The 13,126-nt window shown below is 39.7% G+C and overlaps 1 protein-coding gene across 1 annotated transcript in view; it reads right to left on the reverse strand.

Moving 5' to 3' along the window:
* Positions 1-12,144: 12,144 nt before the first annotated feature.
* The window catches only part of mrps9 (mitochondrial ribosomal protein S9), a 107,540-nt gene continuing 106,558 nt past the window's right edge, over positions 12,145-13,126 (reverse strand). The window contains exon 11 of the mRNA XM_039743882.1: positions 12,145-12,474. Within this exon, the coding sequence (XP_039599816.1) occupies positions 12,383-12,474 (92 nt within the window). The 3' untranslated portion in view covers positions 12,145-12,382. The remainder of the gene's footprint in view (positions 12,475-13,126) is intronic.

Consider the following 13,126-nt stretch of genomic DNA (forward strand, 5'->3'; position numbering starts at 1 on the left):
TTGTTCATGAAGAATAGATTCAACCAACCCATAACTACTGACAATAACAGTCATTTTTCAGTTTTTCATTATGATTTATTATATGCTAACAACATTTTGTTTTGACATCAAAGTCAAATGTTCTTCAGAACTCGGGTCATCTTTGAAGAAAGTCCTGCCATCAAGAAATTCTGCAGTCAAACTTTTGACTATAGCATAAAAAGGGGGTCCCGGCATGTGTTGACCAGACAAGACTGACCCTTATTGTACTGTTCTGTAACATTAGAAGTTCTTCAACCACATGATACTACATTTTTGCAACTTTAGATATCTGTATTTACTTGGTTCTAAAAGAAGAAAAATAAAACAAGGACTACAAATTCTAAACTTGTAATTCACATATTTTAGTGCACATGAGCAAATCCTCAAGCTTATGTAAATCAGCTATGTCCTATACATGGTGTGGACACTAGATGGCACTGTTGCTCCTCTGGCAGCTTCGGTTGATGAATGGGATGGAGTCTGCATGTTTTCCTTGTGGGTTTCCACATTTTCAGTAGGTGGCTGGGTGTGTGGCAAGCGGTGACCCAGGGTCCATAGTCACCGGGGCTGCAGCTACCGTGTTTCCCCAGAAATAAGACCTACTCCAAAAATAAGCCCTAGCATGATTTTCAGGCTGCTCTGTAATATAAGCCCTACCCCAAAAATAATTCCTAGTCAAGATCGTCAGCTGAAAAGCAAGGCACCTAAGGACAGGTTTATACTTCATGTGATGCAATGCGTGTGACCGAAACATCCATTAAATTCCGAGGACACCTTGCCACAATATCTCTGAAAAGGAAGTTTAATGATTACATCCATCAATTCGGGGATGTGCCCATTCCAGCAAACATCGGGTATGAGGCAGAAACAAAATCCCTGGACGGGTCATCAGCTCATCGCAAGGTAAACACAAGCACACACACATATACACTAACGTCATTGTAGCTTCACCAAATCCCAAACCTTCATGTCTTTGGATGGAACACTGAGCACAGTTGTAATGTGTTCTGTGTGGCGATGCTGCTTGCCGCTGCTGTCAGGTCAGGAGGAAAAACCGGAAGCGCATAGCAATTTAACAACTGGGTCGGGTTTACGACAGTCTACTTTAATGATAAACTACGAAGATAAAGTGCACATTTTGAGTTTAAAGCTGAAGTTTCCACTTTAATCACAAAATAAACATTTTCATTATGTCCTTATTTTTTTTCTCTGTGGCTCAAATACGCCGCCATACATTCTGATGGTACAAGGTGCAAAAAAAAAAGATGGCACAGAAGACGGTATGTGAGACTTTTAAAATGTATTATGTTATTACTTTGGGGAATGTGCAACACTTGAATATCAAAGCACCATGAATGCATTTGTATGTCAGCATTTTGCTTCACCACATCGAACCATTCATCAAACATCGAAGCGCGGACATCGATCCTGGAGGATCCTAAAAGCGGCTGATGTAGCAAGAAATTTAGGCTGAAATTCAGGGTTTGAATGTGGAGAGTTATGACGATATTCCAGAAGGAAATTGTTGTATATGAATAAATATAAGATATCCCCTAAATAATGCATGTTTTGGAGCAAAAATTAATATAAGACCCTGTCTTATTTTTGAAGAAACACGGTACCGCTCATGTGCAGGACGGAGGCTTGATGGGGCGGTTTGCTGCCGCCCACTACGCCACCGCAGCTACTGCTCCTGACTGGACAGAGGTAGGATGGGACCGAGGGGGGCGTTTCACTGCCCGCCCACCAAACAGCCTTGCAATGTCCCTCGAATGGCTGTCCTGTTTGTTCTCGGTGGGCGGTTGGTGATGCTGCAAGCGGTGACCTGGTTGTGGCTGAACGGAGGCCATTGAGGTTGAATGGGGCGGTGGGAGGCAGCATTGTAGTGTGCCTCAGGTGGCTACCTGTCAAATGGGTGTGGTGGTGGATGATTCACTACCTGCCTTTAGCAATACACTGTACGCTCTTGGTGGGCTGACACTGCAGGCAGCATACTGTATGCAAGTGGAGATGACAGAGTGGTGGGTGGGTGGTGAACCGCCCCTCACCACCCCCAATTCATTCTCAATAGCAAGCCTGCTTGTACTGTTACGTACATAGCAAAGAACTAACCGGTAGCAGGTGATAGCATTCAGCAAGGAAAACCAGGACCTAGGGACTCCAACAAAAAAGTTTTCTACAAAAGAGTTAGCTGATGCATTTTGTCTCATCAAAGCAGGGATGGCAAAGTTAGAGAAGCAAGATCCTTATACAAAGAGGTTCACCAAAGTTTACCAAACAGTTACCAAAGGCCTGAGAAGCTACAAGGCTATTTATGATGTGAAAAAGAAAAGCTCCTTGCAAATCTCCGTTGATGCCTACTTTAAGAGACCAGTCCCATCCTCTTCACCAAGTCCATCAAGTTCTACCAACATTGTTTAAGGCTGTACTGTATTTGAAAATGTTTAAGCATTTACTGTGCATGCACAGAAAGGTAAAAATAAATAAAATGTTGAGACAAACATCTGTCCAAATTGCATTTATTAAAATAACGTTCCTGTTCTGACTTACATACAAATTCAATTTAAGAACAAACCTACAGTCCCTATCTTGCACGTAACCCGGGGACTGCCTGACATTCAAGAAAAAGAAGTGAAGGAAGAGGTTAAAATCCAATAAATAAATATCCATTAAAATCGAGTTAAAAGCCAGAGATGATCCATAAAACTTTGAGCTCAAAATATTGCCCTCTTAAAACTGGCACCTCCTTCCCTTATCCTATTCGGACTTTGCAAAAGGAGGAGATGTCTGCTGACAGATGCAGTCAACCTTCACATCCTGACTCAGGCAATTCTGGGGCAGCATGCTGAGCCGCACAAGTCCCCCACTGCCTATCCCTCGCGTCTATGGGAGACACCGCATGTCAGGATGCTCCTACTCCCCAGCAATCACTCAGCAGGAATGTCCTTTCTTCAGCTTTCAGCTCCTGCAGCCCAGAAGCTCACTCCCGACCACCTGCCTCTCCCTCCCTGCAGCACGAGTGCTCCCACTCGCTCTCTCGTCTCTTCCATTTAACCTCCGTCTCTCCTTCTACTGTCATTCACTCCCTGGCTTACTTCTTCCTCATTTTGCCTTTTCCTTTTTTTTCTTTTTCTTTCTCTTGACGGCGCTCCCTTATATTCCTCTATGGTCAGAGCACCTCGATCGCACACCGCAGAAAGCCGATGAAGTAACAGAGACAGACTGCACCCTCATGTTTCAGGAACATTTTGTCCCAATTACTTCACCAACCACCCACAGCTGTGTAATAATGCACACCTATGGAGATCAAGCCGGCCATTCCATTATTTATTTCTTTAAAGACGGGCCCCTAATTGTTATGCCGTGGACCTGCAATTCCATAGTATCCCCCACAGATTTGATAGCAGGTACTCACCTCTCTCAAACTGAAAAGTATAGTTTTTTATTTCCTGTCACTCTCGCTTGTGATCTGCCAATACTATGAAATAAGTGGAACACTAATTCTTTGTTCTACTAAAACTCGGAACTCATAATTTCTGACATCTGACTCAGAAAATGGAAAGAAAATGGATCCCAAACTTGGAATTCCTACTTGCAAACTTGGGCCTAGTCTCTCAAGTCGGAGTTCAACCAGTTAAGTACAGTAACACTTTAGAGGTCTACTTTGTTTATTAGAAGAATTTACTTTAAATGAATCAGCTCAATGCAAAATACTGAATATTCAGAAGGTAAACGTTAACATTACTAGAATGAACAATGATGGACTAATGTTAGCTTGATATGTGCCGCTGTTCCTACACTGAGCTCAATGGTTGCTTTGTGTAGTTTTTTAATTGCAGCTTCCAAGCAGAAACAGTACGATTTGTTGTGGCCAAAAGCATAAAAATCTTTTTGTAGACACACTTTTTTGTGCCTTTCGTGCTCATTGCTGTGTAGTGGTTTGTTGCCACTAAGATTCACAACCAAGATTTTTTTGGTGGAGACACCTCCGTGCAAAGTGTCAGGGATTTTAACGTCCCATACTCTAAATAAATTAATTAGAATGGCCACGTCAGGTCCAATTGTATAGTCAATCAAAAAGTTAAGGTTGAGGGGAGCTGGAAGCAAAACTTTATATTACCTGCTAGAAGACAACTGTAATGCGTGGAGGGGTAGGCCGATGTATGCAAATTATAAACTAGTCAAAGAAATGATTTTGACCAAAAGTAGGTAACACTAGATGTTGAATTTAAGGGGGCACCCAACATTTTGGTTGACTATTCAGACACTTTGTGTCTCTTTGCACACCTGTGTGTCAAGATTTTATGTTACATTACCACACATTCCAAAGTAAATTTCCAACTCGCACTGCTTTAGCTATTCTCCTCCATTTTCCTTCTACATCCCTCACTTCATCCTACATGACACCATAGGTGTACCTTTTGAAACCCTCAAGGTAATTCTGGGTCACAGAGGACTGATGCTTACATTGGCAGCGCTGGGTGCAAGGCAGGATACCCTACTTCAACAAGACTCGAGTGCGTCTCGGAGCTCATGCCAGGCACACTAGCGTCCTGCATTGAGTCAAGTACCTGCAAAAAGAAAAAAAAGAAAAAATGGGTGAAGATAAAAGCTAATTTTTTAAAGACAAATCCAATATATTAATACAGCTTTTGTTTACTCTATAATGGCTCTTCTTTGATACTACAGCTGCCATGTTTTAACTAGTCTTATGAGGCCAGACATCTTCATCAAATGAGAACACGATAAATAGTGTGTAGTGAATAGCAGCAAAATCCTGTCCTGCAAAGGCTACACCCACAGGGCTTCTTTCTAAAACACCTGCCACCAATTTCTCCAGTCCATGCATTTTAAACTGTCGCTGGGGTTTCAGAGAGAGTGCAAAAGATATTGAACAAAAGATGCAGAGAGAAAATTAAAACCTCAAATTGGTGTTACCCATTCAGGAGCACAAGGTAACTGAAGCTTAGTAATTCATTTGTAAGTTGTAATGAATGCTGTGACAGGGGCGACAGACCACCACAGCTACCGAGCTCTACAGGTTGAAGAAGAGTCTCAGTCTGCTATGATATCTTTCTGTTATTTTGATTATTACATCACTATATGACATAACAACAGCAAATAGAGTTAGATAAATGGTGTGGTCTATGGATATACAACATGTTAAAATGCTGCGGCTATTTTGTCATGGCATGTTTGCATTTCCATTTAGACGGTAATGTTACATTTCTTTAGTTACTCGTTTAGATGTGAAGTCAGAGCTTGGTATCCTGTGGATCTTCATTATCAGCTCTCCTAATGGCAGTCCTTTAGACAGAGTATGACACACCGTTCAGATAGACAGATAGATAGATAGATAGATAGATAGATAGATAGATAGATAGATAGATAGATAGATAGATAGATAGATAGATAGATAGATAGATATGATTAATAAAGTATCTGACTAAGGGGAAATTCACATACTCCAGCAGCAGCATACTGATGAAAAACAATATTACATTAAAGATTGATAACAATGCAGGTATAACAGACAATAAGTTTGTATAATGTTAACGTTTAGCCCCCCAGGTGGAATTGAAGAGTCGCATAGTGTGGGGGAGAAACGATCTCCTCAGTCTGTCAGTGGAGCAGGACTGTGACAGCAGCCTGTCGCTGAAGCTGCTCCTCTGTCTGGAGATGATCCTGTCCAGTGGATGCAGTGGATTCTCCATTATTGTCAGGAGCCTGCTCAGCGCTCGTCGCTCTGCCACGGATGTCAAACTGTCCAGCTCCGTGCCTACAATAGAGCCTGCCTTTCTCACCAGTTTGTCCAGGCGTGAGGCGTTCTTCTTCTTTATGCTGCCTCCCCAGCACACCACCGCGTAGAAGAGGGCACTCACCACAACCGCCTGGTAGAACATCTGCAGCATCTTATTGAAGATGTTGAAGGACGCCAGTCTTCTAAGGAAGTATAGTCGGCCCTGTCCTTTCTTACACAGAGCATCAGTATTGGCAGTCCAGTCCAATTTATCATCCAGCGGCACTCCCAGGTATTTATAGGTCTGCACCCTCGGCACATAGTCACCTCTGATGATCACAGGGTCCATGAGGGGTCTGGTCCTCCTAAAATCCACCACCAGTTCCTTGGTTTTGCTGGTGTTCAGGTGTAAGTGGTTTGAGTCGCACCATTTAATAAAGTCCTTGATTAGGTTCCTATACTCCTCCTCCTGCTCACTCCTGATGCAGCCCACCATAGCAGTGTCGTCAGCGAACTTTTGCACGTGGCAGGACTCCGAGTTGTATTGGAAGTCTGATGTATATAGGCTGAACAGGACCTGAGAAAGTACAGTCCCCCCTGTGGCATTCCTGTGTTGCTGACCACAATGTCAGACCTGCAGTTCCCAAGACGCACATACTGAGGTCTGTCTGTAAGATAGTCCATTTTCCATGTTCACTTCAGTTGTGTATTTTGCAGTTGATATTTTCATGAATATAGCTGCCAATTCTTTCAAGCTGTCTTCAACTCTTACACTGTCACTGTAATGCTGAACAACAAAGAGCACATCATGTCAATGTTACATTTAGTGATTTTATTTGATGCGTCTTTTAACTCTGACTCTCTTGTCTCTAAGCACCCTAGCCGTGTTCGTATTTTACAAGTCAGTCATAACACAGTTCTTGGGGATGTTTGTCGGCTTTGATTTGAACTATCGTAATGTAAAAGCAATATCTCATTGTTTTAATGACCAAGGCAGTAGCATATTCAGCCTAATCGCTCCGTTCAGGATGACGCATAAGCCTATTGACTTGTATAGGTGTTCTTTTTGAAAGATAGAGTGCCTATGGAGCATTACCAGCTTGGAGATGCAACACCTTAATCTTGAAGACCTGCTTTCCACCTAAAATAATATGGTTAGGGCTGACAGGAATGCTTATTTCTTGCATCTTTTTTAAATAACAAGTGTAATCCTAAGGTTTATTCCTGTTTGCTCAAACAGTGATTACAATGACCTTCTGAGTTATTTTGTTAATAAATGTAAAAACATTAGGCCTCATTTTTTTCCTTTATGGTATTATCTGCTGATGCTCCTGGCTCGTTTTGTTTGACCTCATTTTTCCTCCAGTGTCTGTTGATGACATAATGTCTATAGTTAGTAAAATAAAACCAACCACTGACATGCTAGATACTGTACCTAAACCACTATTTTTAAAGATTCTCAGTTCTATTGGGCCTAATGATTTACCTACTACTAGCTGTGCTACCTTTCTAAGACAGGATGAACTCAAAGTAATCAATGTAGTCCTCAGCCACCATCTACTGGAATGCATTTTTCAACACATGTAATGAAATGCAATGCATTTATTATTCCAACAGATGGTGCATCACAAACATTTGTAGTAATATTTTGTATTATTACAAATGCACTCACCAGCCACTTTATCACTTGTTAATGCAAATGTCTAACCCGCCAATCACATGGCTGCAATTCAATGCATTTCAGCATGTAGACATTGTCAAGATGACCTGTCAAGGTTCAAACCGAGCATCAGAATGGGGAAGAAAGGTGATTTAAGTGACTTTAAAAGTGGCATGGTTGTTGGTGCCACACAGGCTGGTCTGAGTATTCCAGAAGCTGCTGATCTACTGGGATTTTTTGCACAAAACCATCTCTAGGGCTTGCAGAGAATGGTAGTGGGTGCCACTCCTGTCAGCTAAGAACAGGCAACTGAGGCTACAAGTCACATGACCTCACCAAAATTAGACAATAAGAGATTGGAAAAACATTGCCTGGTCTGATGAGTCTCGATTTCTGCTGTGACATTCAGATGGTAGGGTCATTATTTGGAGTCAACAACATGAAAGCATAGATCGATCCTGCCTTGTATCAACAGTTCAGTCTGATGGTGGTTGGTGGTGTAATGGTGTGGGGGATATTTTCTTGGCACACTTTGTGCCTCTTAGTACCAACTGAACATTGTTTAAAATGCCACAGCCTCCCTGAGTATTGCTGCTGACCATGCCCATCCCTTTATGACCGCAGTGTACAGATCTTTGGCTGCCTACTTCCAGCAGAATAATGTGCCATGTGACAAAGCTCAAATCCTCTTAAAATGGTAGCTGACAAATCTGCAGCAAATGCCTGATGCTATTGTGTCAATATTGACCAAAGTCTCAGAAGAATGTTGAATATATGCCATTAAGAATCATGGCAGTTCTGAAGGCAAAAGGGGGTCCAACCTGGTACTAGCAAAATGTACCTAATAAAGTGGCCGATGAGTGTATTTATGATGTGCCATCTGTTGGAATGACAAATGCATGACAATTTATTACCACAAAAGACTATCTTATTCTAGAAAATGTTGCTGAGTTGCAGCTGGATGAGTTTCTTGAAATGAAGGTGCATGATCCTAATTAGACAGGCTTATAAAATGTCTGCAATAATGACCTACTCCTGCTGGTATTGGAGAGTGCTCAGTATTCATTTTGTTAGATCTCAATGAAGCCTTTGATACTGTCAATCATGCGGTTCTCTTGAACAGACTGCATAATCCTATGGGCATCTGGGTTCAACCTTGGCCTGGTTCTCCACATACCCAAGTTTTGCCATCTGTGTAGATGACTTCACTTCTGCCAATGCCCTTATAGTTTGGTTACAATATAATTTAACTTTAGCTCTAATTATTAATTCACTTAATGTTGTTTCCTAGCACTTCTATGCTGATCACATTCATCTTTACTGCTTTTTCAAGTTTCAGCAATTGCACAAGCTGGCAACGCTGGACGATTGTCTGTTGGAAGTTAGTAATTGGTTATCTGCCAGTTGGTTACAGTTAAATCCACAGAAAACAGAAATCTGGATCTTTGCACCGATTAACTTCTATTTTGAAGACATCTACTTCTACTCACTGTTAATCAGATCTCTTACCTTTGATGCCCATGTCAGGTCTCTCAGTCATTGTTACTCCTTTCTTCCTTTCTAGACTTGGAACTATGGTCACTGAGCCACAGCTGGAAATGCTTGTTCATGATTATGTCTCATCTTTCCGAGACTATTGTAATTCATTGTTAATGTGTTTGAGTAAAGCCACCTTGAACCACCTGCAAATTGTACAAAATGCCAGGCTTTTAACCAGACACAGGCGGAGGTCTCACATTACATCAATTTCATCCTTTCTCCATTGGCTGCCAGTAGAGTTTGGAATTCAATTTGAAATTCTGGTTGTCTCTTAAAGAGCCTGCCATGGCCAGCCCCCCATGTACATTTATGACTGTGTGTGTGTCAGTCATTATATTGCTGGCCAAGCTTTTAGACCTGGGAAACAGGGTCTCCTCCTTCCTGTACTGTGCACCAGACAGAAGCTACATGGTGGTCATGCATTTCAGTCTGTTGGCCTGATCCCCCCACACCAAACTGTCCTGCAGCAGGCTCATTCCACACAGACATTGAAAGATCAGCTTAAAACGAGCCGTTGGGTAGCGTTTCTGCGACGCCTGTTGTTCTATTTTGTTTATTCTGTGTATTTTTCCTGTCCACTTATTTGATTGCATCACTGTTTTTTCTATGTACATTTTTAATTGTGTATAAACTGCCGCTTCCCAGGTCCTCCCTCCGTGGAGTTTGCATGTTCTCCCCGTGTCTGCGTGGGTTTCCTCCCACAGTCCAAAGACACGCCAGTTAGTTGGATTGGCGATTCTAAATTGGCCCTAGTGTGTGCTTGTGTGTCCTGCGGTGGGTTGGCATCCTGCCTTGTGCCCTGTGTTGGCTGGGATTGGCTCCAGCAGATGCCCCATGACCCTATGTTTGGATTCAGCGGGTTGGAAAATGGATGGATGGATGGATGGGTATAACTGCAAAACGCTTTGCAGCCTTTGTCTGTGAAAGGCACTTTATAAATACATTTTTATTTACTTTACTTACCACAGAGAAAGTAAAGGATCTGTTTGACAGATTGTAGAAATGAAAGAAAACAAACATATTAAGGGTAGACAGAGGGGTGAAATAAGGAAGAGTAGAGCAGGACAGTGAAAGGACAGAGACTGGTCATTTTGTGCAAATTGCTTAAGTAATCTGAGAGTTGTAAGAATTTGGAAACACTTTCTGTTCAAAAAGGGCATCAGGGCAAGACTGAACTTCGCCCATGAACACCAGGATTTACAAAAGAAAACTTAACAGGGGAACATGCTTAATAAATAAATAAATAAATAAATTACTGTGATGCTTCTGTAACACTACATTTTTACTAGCCTACAATACCCTAATTTTTTCTTGTACAATGTTTTTTATCATGTCTTATGAAACAATTAAGACAGCACATGCTTGCAAGGTTCAGTGTTGACAAGTTTCCACTTGTGGATATATTAAATAATATTCTCATTCTATCACATCCGCATTAAACTATGTGCAATAGTTTCAGAGTAAGAGATACCTTAAATCCTAAAAATGACAGGCCCCAACATTAAGATTTTTGTTAAAAAATATCAGGCACAGGATCCTGTCCTTTTAAAGAAGAACCCGTATATCATTTTATCCCCTGCTGTTAGCAAAATGTAAATATTAATTTCCAAAGAACTAGCAATGGTGGAGTAATATTGCACCTTATACAGTCAATTCATTCATTTTCTGCACCTGCTATCAAGTCTAGACAGAGAGTGTTAGTCTGTTAGAGGGTACACTCAACTGCACACAGTGAAACTTTCACTCATGCCACTAGATCGCCACCTTACCTAAACCTAAAATGCATACGTAAGTACAATACAAAGTACAATAGTACACTAAGCAAATCCAAGTAGACATGGTAAAAGCATACCATCTTCATACCAGTAGTTGCCATATTTCTGGTAACAAGTTTTAAGTGAATGTTATTTCACATTGTTTGGCATTAGATGTTATTTACAGAAAACATGTTAAATTAAAATGTAAACACAAGGCCTAACTGGGATGCTAGTATTTTTGCTATTGTAGTTAGTAAGAAATGTCAACGGAAATAAACGCAAATGTTGTGCAGCATGCATGAAGACACAAGATACAACTTAGATCAGGTGATATTGTAAACATGCTAGGAAAAGGAGCAACAACAGCAGAAACCAAAGAGGAAAAATATATTGCACATTTCTTTAAGAAATAAATACAGATTATGTTCAACATTACACTAAAGAAACAGTAAAATCTCTAAAGCAAATTCTCAAAAAAACCCTCCAGATTAACAATACTCCCTCAAAGCGAGAAAGTAAGAAAGTGGGAGAAATCCCTTAATTGACCTGAAGACGCACTTCATTAAGTTGTTCATCAGACACCTGGCATCAAAATAAAATCTATTTCTTAACAAGTAACAAATGTTAGCATTAAAACAATTTTTTCTTGATTACTAACCATCCCTTGATACACATTTAATAAATAAAACATTTATATAACTGACCTATGCCTTGGACCCCAGAAAAACATGTTATTTTTAAACCAAATATGAACACTTTACACAAATATAAAGTACAGTTACATTCATGTTAATCTGCTTCCATCTAGTGGTGATGCAGAAACATTACATTATATAACTATTATAATTATTAAAATGTATAACAGTGTAAAGAATTAAGTGGATGGGAACAGTAACATGTTAACCTCACCAGAATCTTGGAAAAATGCAGTATCAATTTGTATATTTAATTATCTTTCAAAAGTTTATAATAACTTCAGGTAAAAACTTATTACAGTCACCTACCTGGAAAATGCATTGTTTATTAAAGAATTAACTACCTAATTCCTCAAATATGAAATATAATTCAAAATAATGTAACTGTCAGATAAATAACATTTAAGAAAATGCTGTGTATGTAATTCAGAGGATCAGATATTCAAAACTTAATTTCACCACATGATACAGGGAATAATTATTATTTAAGTGGGTTGTGAATAACAATGAAGAAAAAAAAAAATTATTATTTGCATTTATAAAATGACTAACCTCCTAGTGTTATACTCAATCCATTTTAAGATAATGAGAAATCTTTTTGTTAAGAACCACATACTATGAAATATGAACAAAAATGGCAGACAGTGAATAGAAATCCTTTAATTCCCTGTTAACAATTACTATCATTTAATTATAATCAGTGAGTAAAAGATGACATAAAACCATTTACAGTTTAGAATTTTTTTTTTTTAATTTTTTGCACTTTATTGGCTTAGAAGTCAAACTTTAATTACAGTTTACTGCACTTTTAAACCTCATTTGCTATGTTGTACATTTACTTTTAATGTAACTTGGTCAAGCATTCGTTGTTCTAACAGTGTTTTTCTGGCGTGCAGCAAACCAGACAAAATACAATGTAAAGTTTGAATTTGTTTGACAGTGGTCTGCATATACAAGTTAGAGATGCATATTAACGTTTTTTCCATGTAAATTTCCTTCGTGCTCCTTCTTGTCCTGGTTTTTTGCGTTCTTTTATTCGAGGATCAGCAGTAACCAATCCAGCTAAAAAAAAAATTAAAAACAGAAACCAAAATCAGATCAAATCAAAATTCAGAGCAACTTGTTGACATAATTTATTTTCTTTTCAGCTTAACAGAACTATGTAAATGTATAGTAAAAGTTGAACAATTAATGAAGGATAACATTAGGTAGTGTTGGTTCTGCACCTAAAAATAGTCTTTTTTAATGCTACTTAACCCAGATATTTTATTGTGATGGCTAAGAAAAAGTTGTATGACATGTTTTAATGCAGAACTAAAATACATTTCTGAAGGAATGGGTGTCTACAGAGACAAACACTTGAACAACAGAAACAATACTAAAACCATGTGTTGCATAATCCACGTTTCAAGTCATCCTGTTGTATGCTCACAATGTCCCAAGCACAAGAATTTTACTACAATATTGCTAAAGAAACCACTTCCAAAAAACACTCTTATGAGCTAAAACTTCTAGAACATGCTCATATGTGAACGAGCATTTGAACTGAAGGCCGGCTTTCGCCCCTCGTTCACTGGTTCTTAGTCCAACCCAGTTACGACTCATTTAATGGCTAACATCGCACTTCATGTGATATCAACATAAAGTTCACTGAGACACATATACACCAGAAAGTTAAGAGATAAAGAAATACAAGCTAAACATTATCAGGTAC

This window comes from Polypterus senegalus, chromosome 2, assembly GCF_016835505.1.
Source record: "Polypterus senegalus isolate Bchr_013 chromosome 2, ASM1683550v1, whole genome shotgun sequence".
Taxonomy (NCBI): Eukaryota; Metazoa; Chordata; class Cladistia; order Polypteriformes; family Polypteridae; genus Polypterus; species Polypterus senegalus.